The sequence below is a fragment of the Cariama cristata genome, unplaced genomic scaffold, assembly GCF_000690535.1.
Source record: "Cariama cristata isolate BGI_N322 unplaced genomic scaffold, ASM69053v1 scaffold14193, whole genome shotgun sequence".
Taxonomy (NCBI): Eukaryota; Metazoa; Chordata; class Aves; order Cariamiformes; family Cariamidae; genus Cariama; species Cariama cristata.
In genome coordinates, this window is record NW_009607890.1 from 58,294 (window position 1) to 66,929 (window position 8,636).

The 8,636-nt window shown below is 37.1% G+C and overlaps 1 protein-coding gene across 1 annotated transcript; it reads right to left on the minus strand.

Annotated features, from left to right (window-relative positions):
* Positions 1 to 5,092: 5,092 nt before the first annotated feature.
* Positions 5,093 to 7,769, minus strand: NENF (neudesin neurotrophic factor; the record flags this gene model as incomplete). Its single annotated transcript, XM_009696918.1, has 3 exons — positions 5,093 to 5,769; positions 6,410 to 6,513; positions 7,709 to 7,769. Coding segments are annotated over 3 exons (342 nt in total), but the record flags the coding sequence as incomplete, so codon positions are not given.
* Between the last annotated feature and the right edge of the window lie 867 nt (positions 7,770 to 8,636).

Consider the following 8,636-nt stretch of genomic DNA (forward strand, 5'->3'; position numbering starts at 1 on the left):
TATGATAAAGAGTACGTAGCCACAGCCTGCAACGAGACGAGTAGCCTCCTGGGATACTCTTGATCTGCCACAGCTATTTTGAACCAGTTATGAGTTTCATCTATAAAGTTATCCTCCAGGCAGTTAATTGCTTAGTAACTAAGCTCTGCGTATCCAACACAACTGATTTTAGTATCTCTGCAGAGGAGCACAGAACTAGGCACAGGGAAATTTTCACTTCAATCGTCATCTAATTCTGTCAGCCCAAACTGGCTGAAACAAATGCTACCTATAAGGTGGTTATGATTCAAAGATTCTGTTGTCTACAAAAGAAGGGTGCAAGGCTTTAAGTTCAGCTCTACATTCAAACATTCCTACAAGTTTGGGCCTGTTTGGATTCAGTTTATGTGTGTGGCTCTTTGTAATCAGTCTACTACCTGTGTTGTCGTAGTCTCTAAAGTAGAGATTAGAGATCTACCCAAGGAGATATGTCAAGAAGTGGACTCAAATTTTCACAATGCAAGGGTTAGATCCAAGTCTCTGCTTTATCTGCTGCCTTTGCACAATACAAGAAAACTTTCAGCAAAATCTGGAAGGTAAAATTTAGCCATTGGGACATCACTTTCTTTTCTTTTTTCAGAGAGGTTTCTTTAAGTTGAAGGAGAATTATGTTATATTTTGATTTTTTTCTTGGATGGCTTATCTCCAAGATGGCTTGCACTCAGATTCCTCTAAACTTTTCACTTCTCAGAAGGGTAATGTCTCATTTCAGAAGGATAAAGGCTCACGTCAAGAAGTACTGCAGAACACTGTAATTTGAACATTCACTAACAGTGCAGAATTTCTGATGGCAACAGCTACAAATAACCTATGGAAAACAGTAATAGGAATTGTTTATTCAAGAATACTTCCTGTGGCTCTGCAGTTCATCCAGGTGCACAAGCTCTGTTATTCACAGAAAGTTAATCTCTTGTTTCTGTTATTTTGGATTTCTTGTCAACAGATACCCCAAGCCAAGAAGATCTAAGCATAAGTTTTGTAAACAAGTAAATTAGGACTCATACCTTCTACTGAACAGGAAGAAAAAACCCAGAACAGAAGGTGTTATGTAAAAACCAGCAGATGGGTAAGGGTACAAGTTTACATTGTTATCATTGACCATATTTGACAGAAGCAAAAATAGGAAGCACTGTCTGTTATCAGACCTACATGTACAGCTCGGCCAATCTACCTTACGAGTATAAACTGTCCCAGTAGCACACCAAGATACATTCTCATTTCCCACCTATGCTGTTTTCTGGGTTAGGGATTTTTTTGTTGATGCCAAGATGCCAAGATCAAAATCATGTCTATGCTATTAGAGTACTTCTACCAGCGATGCCTACCTATGATACACTTAGTTCTCTGAGACTCTGATTGAATAGAGTGGGCAAAATCACCCTTTGATATAGCACTGATTTTTCTGTCAAAGCAGTCTGATACATTCTATATTATAACTATCTGAATCAGCATTTGCAGATAGGGCTCCGAGTGAAGTATTTATTACAAATCTAAAAGTTAAGTTTTTTTTTATTTTAATCAAAGCATTCACTGAAAAGGACTGATTTTCTTTGAAAACAGAATTACATTCTGTATACCATGTAAACAGCCTTCAGGTTATAGGTTCATGTGCATTTTACTTTATCTGAATATTACTCATGGTGCATGGATTTGTCACATAAGTTGCACGGCTTGTATATTGTTTCCTGTATGGACAGAAGAACATTAAGCAAAAGCCTAAGTGGATGATGGATAACAAAGTATATGAATCACGTCAGTTCTGGGATTTCAAGATATCCCTGAGAATATGCAGTGTTCATCTGAAAATACGCATATACTAATCAGAGCTACTTAGCACATCTTACCGATGTGCAGCTGAATCCTACTGAATGGCAGCTTTTTCACTCATAAAAGTAGTCAGAAGTTTGGTGGGTTTCAGGGTTTTTTGTTTGGTTGGTTCTTTTTTTTTTTTTTTTTACTTTTTTCCTTTCAGTTTAACCAGAAAAATTAGCATTGGACTTCCTATATGAAACTTTTCACATCTCTTCCGTTTTCTCTTGAGCAGATGCAAATTACATTGAGCATCTTTCAGATAAGTATATTTATCTATAAAAGAGACGGAATACATTTGAAAAGTCAGCTAAACAATTTTTTTTTTCTTGTTTTCCTGCACCATCAACTGAGTTCTGCATGTTCTTGGGAGTCTTGCAAGGGAAAGCTGCAGCAATTAAATGCCTTTCCAAACTACCGTTTGTTGAGTATGTAGCCCAATGGCAGTTTTGAAACAAAAGTTAAAGGAGGTGATTTACAAACTGTGTTGACACCTCTCCCATTCTGAAGCACTGTACTTAAAAAGATAAGCATCCTCTTTTAATTTTTACTGAAACATGAAAGTCTGGCAGGTCTGACAAGTGCAGTCTGAAACATGATCCTGCACCAGAAATTGTTATGATGAATTCACAGTCAGTATCACACCACAGCCTAGGCTGCAGTTTTCAAAGGAACACAAGGTCTTTTCTGCACAAGAAAACCAATACAGAACTGATTCACTTAAATCAATGAAACTCTTACATTTTGGCAAAGGGCCGCAAAAAGAATGGTGTCCCTATACACATCCCAAATTCTTGGAAAAAAATCTCAGCCGCTCAATCTGCAGGATTCCAAGTCCCTGCATTCTGGTAGGTGGTCTTGTTTCGATTAGGATGCAATAACTAGTAACTGTGACTAACAGCTGCTAACACACCTTACACATTCTTAGCAGGATTTCACTTAACTGCAGTCTCTACAACTGCAAAAATAAAGATAATACTTTGACTTGCATTTCGTAACCCCTTTATTGAGTTTTGATTGCTTATTATTAGTCCTGTTGCTCTAGTTGTTAATCAGAGAAGTCCTTCTTAAAGTATGGATTATAGAATCTGTCCTGTCACAAGTTAGTCAAATGGATTAGGATCAAAGTGAGGAACTATTGAAAAGAGTGCCAGGTGGGAAACAGCAACTCAGGTTATGCATCCTCTAAGCGATGAGCCCATCTGATAATTCTTAACATTCTGAAGAGTAAACTATTATTAAATACTAAACTAAGGTTAATTCTCAGCGCATTCGTTAAAACCTCAGACCATTCAAACACCCATGTTAAGTTAGCAAGATGCAGATTAGAAGCAGCACAGCAAAAATGACGACATTTGCAATGTTACCTGGAAGCAGCAAGTAATTGAAAAGAAACTATTCGCTCTCTGAAGGAGGTGTGGAGTAGTAGAAGGGCTACAATAGGGCTTTACACAGCTTGCTTGTTTTCAGTGCAGTGTATAGATACTGAGGACACCTGTCTTACTGGAATAACACAGAGGTCAGGAAAATGCAACTTACTGAACAAAACAACCATAGCAGACAGTTTGCTTTTAAGCAAAATAAAGTTCAGGCTGTTGGCAAGTAACAACCTTAGACATAAAATAGTGTCACTAAATTAACACTGAAAGACATACTGTGGTAGTCTGAATTCATTTTTAAAAATTAGTCAGCAAAAGTGTGTTAAGGATATATGCCCACTTAAAGCCTTATTATCATTACACCGTTCTATTGAGTGGGAACCTCAAGTGAAATAGCCTAGGAAGTGATTAAATGTGAGTTCTTCAGTTCCCAAACTGAAATAAAACCAAAAAGGAAACATTTTGCCTTCTAAAAATGCATTCAGTTGTGATAATCTTGTCTTTAATAACAGAAAGGAAGGACTAGCGCATGTCCCTCTGTTCACTGACATGAGTGAGGGCAGGCTGGATTCACACGGATCTCATGCTACAAAGGTGGGGTTTATATCACCATTTCCTGTTGCAACAGGAAGGTTTCTACACTAAAATGAAGGCGAAAAAAACAGTAAGCGTTGTAAAATTATTTGTGAAATGCTGGCAAGAGAACAACTACCATTACCACCAAACCCACATGCATTCGCATAAAGATGGCAGGTATACACTCATATCTGTGGGCAGGCATCATCAAGGGGCCAACATCCAGCTGCTGCTAGTATCTAACGAAAAGGTCAGCAATAATAATAATAATAAAAACCCACAAAATAACTCTGAAGCAATAGTATCTTCTTAGATGCTAAATTATTTATTCTACCCCAGAACACAATCCAACAGCAAGGGGGAGGCCATGGAGTCCCTCCTGCACATTAAGTGATCTAATGGTAAGACACAAAACAAGTTTAGAGTAAATCTGTAACACTGTGAAAGGACGGACAAATAAATAGAAACAGCTTTTCTAGTTTTTCAACTGACAGGTGGCTGTCCCCTGCAAACCATAAAGTAGAAAATCATCTAATAAAATCTTTCCTTCAAAGAAAATGGCCAAAATGCTAAAGAAATAGAACAAAATATAGAATTGTATTTTTGTTGTATCTATATTATTAATATAGAATTGGGAACCTCTGCTCAGTTTTGCCATGTCAGTTCACCCTGCCACAATGGCAGACAAATCCACATACATGACAATTTACATTCTACTTAAGTTAGTGAAAATCAGCAGTTAGCAGCAGTTCATATCGCACGTGCTTTTACAGTCCTCTTGTTGCTGAAAGACTGCCAGACAAACCCAATAAAGGGGGTCCGCTTTCACCCCAGAGGATCTGCAGTTTTACATTAGGTTAAACGGAAAAGGAACATATGAATGCACACTTCATTGCAACAGCAATGACGAAGCCAGAGTAAAAACAAAGAAAAACTAACAGAAATTAAAAATGAGAGCCAAAATTGTCAATATAAAGATGCTAACAGTATCCACAGGACGCTAAACTACTATAATGAACTTGTGCTATAAGAGTATGTGATAAGTAGCAGGCTATCATTTCCTCTTTGGTCAGAGTGGAGGAAGCTAGAAGGAAATCATCATAATCTAATATAGATCACATCTTTGATAATTTTTTTAAAAAAACTGAAGTGTCATTTATTCAAAACTAACATAATAATAAATAGTCTTACCTAAAGTGTCACAGGAGATTAGTTTACAGCTGTATGCTTTGCATAAATATTCCACAGTAACTGCATTTTAAGAGATTGAGTGGTTTTATATCTACTATTCTCAAACCTATCAAATATTAAATCTCACAATGCTTTTTAAAATGGAAGCCTCTATTACAGTGGTTTGTACATGTGATACCCACACTCAAGCACAAAGAATTGATGTTAGCTCATCCAGATAATGCATTCACACTTTTCCAAGGAGTGGAGAAAAACTTGGGATTTACAAAAAGACCAGTCATGTTTCAACTATTAAAAATTTCCTTATCTCTTCTAAGGAAGGTAATTTTACATTACACACTTGTAAACAGAGAAATCCAGGCAGAAAGAACTTTCATATGAAATAATTCCCGTAATTCAGAGCAAACAGCCCAAGTGTATGATACTAATACAGATCTGTTTGTTTCCTCTAAACTATGTGTGTATACACATACATATTTTCTAAACAGAAAACTGACTCATGACAGCTAATTACTGTAATGAACTCCAGAAAATAGGGAATCAATGCCATATTTTAGCATGCCTCTCCCCAGGCATTCTCTAGATACAAAAGTGTTCCTCAAAACTCATCTTTAATGTTGAAATGTGGCTGATCTTCAGGTTTAAAGTCTAGATTGGGGCTGCCATCCTCATTCAGAATTCGTCGAGAAGTATAGCCAACAATTGGATATTTGGCCTTATAAACGTTATTGAAGATATCATCCAGGGACTTCAGTTCCTCTTCTGTGAGTCCTGTCTAAATGAAATATGGAAATGAAAGTCCCGTCTCAAAGAAATAAAAATACATATATAGTAATAAAAAAGAAAAATGCATGTAAATAAACCTCAGGGTCAGCTTTTGGGTCTACCTTGCAGAGCATGATTAACAAAATTGATAGTATAACCTGTAATTTTATTCTTTTCATTCAAATTCAGCCTTGACAAAACTTTAATACATTCAGATCAAACAAACTGTTAATCTCCCTTCGTTTTCCCTGTGTAAGTAAATCACACCTCAAACAAGCAACAACCCACTGCCAGAGTTAACATCCATCGCCATGTCAGTGACACAGGATACACTAAACCAATTGACAAAGTAAGTGATTTACTCTCTTTGGAAGCATCTTTTTAAACAGCAGGTAATTTCCCCTTTATGTGCTTACGTAAGTTGTATTGATTCCACAGACTAAAAACTTTCCTCGTCCAGGCTGTTATCCCTGCACCTTTCATGAGCATTAAATACATACCCATTCTATATATTTAAAGAATATTAATGCATTTTTTTTAATGATGTGAATCAAGTAAATTAATACAAGTAATTTAATATTATCATTCATCATCTTGCAAAATAATAAAACTTTGCAAAACAGAATTAAACTAATAGTCCACTTTCTTACTATGTCATGTGTAAGATCTGCTGGATCCAGAGACATCTTTGCAACTCCTCTTGTTGAGTCTTTTCCAACCAAAGCATTGTATGGGGCTCCTTTCCCATAAAATTCTGTCAGATTAAAAAAAAAATAATCCAGTGATGATCTGACATGTACAGGGTATGTTCAGCCTCTGTTTTTCACCAGCCTGTTACAGTTGTCAGTGAACCAAAACGAACTCAAGTCTAAGACTCTTCTTTCCAAAACTGACTTTTGATTTACTACTTTTTGATAATATATCCCAGTCCTTAAAAAAAAACAAAACCAAAACAAAACCAAAACACCACACAAAACAGAGGGTGGAGTTATACAACTGTTGAACTCCTATACTGTGGTCTTAAAATTTACCTATTATTTAGGGACCTGAGTTTACATTCTTATGAAAGGTTTGTGGACTCCAGAATTTGCAGTGGCAAGCCTTGTCTAACTTAGGCTTTGAAGATCAGCCAACATGTATGTCCAGACAAGCAGCATTAACAGGCTTAGTACAAACAAAGCACCAAGCCATTAGTTTGTTTATCATGACATTAAGGCAAGTGTCCAGGACCCCCATGGTCCCTTCAAACATTTTACAGCAAATCTGGATTAAGAAGCAAGAGTTCAAATGAAAACATCTGTAGTTCTTAGGGAAGGCACAAACAGCAAACACAGCAATAGATGGTTTAGGTGTAAACAATGACACTAGAAGCCTCATGAAATAAGAAAATTTTAAAGGAGAAAAAAATTACTTAGCCTCCCGTCCTCCTTTCAAAAATCACAGTCAGCTCTTCCAAGAGTTTTGACCAGGCCGCTGGACAGCATGGGTAGGCAAACACCACCACACAAGGAAAAGATGAAACTGCAGCAATCCTGGTATTGTGTAGTGCAATATGGGTACATCCTAGTTAGCTTTCATCTGTTCAGTTCGTGCACCCAGTGCAACAAAATGCTGTAGCACCCGCTTCCGTGTGGTCTTCGCCCACATCTGGTGAGGACTCCGGGGTCTGCGCAGGTGTCTTCAACATTTCTGTCGTCAGCGCCCAAGCTAACTGGACTATGCTGGCTTGTCTGTCTACATGCAATGTAATCTCAAACCGGTGTTAAATTCTAGACAAAACCTTACCGGTGGAGGTGTCAGAGGAGGAAAATAAAGGTTTTTTTAAAAAAGAAAAGGTATATTCTTCTTGTTGCAATTGAACTGCAGGCTTCTAATACATTGGGAATACTTAAAAACAAATGACTGAAGAACAGCATGAAAAGCAGACAGCAGAGGAGAAGCAAACTCACCTTTTCCAGAAGTGACATCAAATACTACTCCCTTCACTGCCAGGTAAATGGGCTGTCCTTCCTGGAAAGAAAGCGATCAATATATCCTCAACACGTAAGCATAGGAAAAAGGCAATTAGTTTTAGCTATGAAATCCATAAGCACTCAGGATGGAAAGAAGAAAATTAAATTCTCTGTTGTGTGTGTATACAAGCATGCACAGTATCTCTGAAAATTTCTTGTTTGTGCTTTAAACTGTCCCTGAGGTGTTTTGTTTTTTTAAGGATTTAAGCATATGCAATGTGAGAATCTTTTTAATCTAAATGTCACAATTATAGAAGACATGTCCCTCTTGCAAGTCACCTCTTGTCTGCACACTTGTCTGCTCAAAGATTATCAGCTGCATCTTTCTGTTCCTGATGCAGGTGGACATTGCCCAAGATAAAAGGGTGTATGACCAACAGCATTCTTTATTCGATTAAAAGGACAACAGATAAATACACAAGCACACACAAATCTGATCTGCTGACACGTTTTACTTAATAAGCTAGTGCTTCTGCTTTGTTTTCTATGCGCCAGATGTATTTTTAGTCAGATGCTGGTTAGTTTCTTGAAAGCATCTAGAGACAACCCTGAGAAGGTTAGCCAGCAAGCTTTTCAAAAAAGAAGGCAGATGTGTATCAATATAGGACTTTATAATTTTGAATGTGATTTTTTTGCTGAGATTTCTGCATCACAGAAAGCTAAAAACTCCTAAGTTGAAATTGCTCTTTCTATGATTTTGTAGAAATAAAAAGAGTCTAAATGCATGGTTTAATGAATTATTGAGAGAAAATTACTTTGGCTCCAGTTTAAGGTAATCTGAAATTCACTGGCTTGAGTACATCGTCCAGCAGGCAACAAATAAAATAGGGATGTGCCATCTAATTGGATGCAACTTCAACGGACA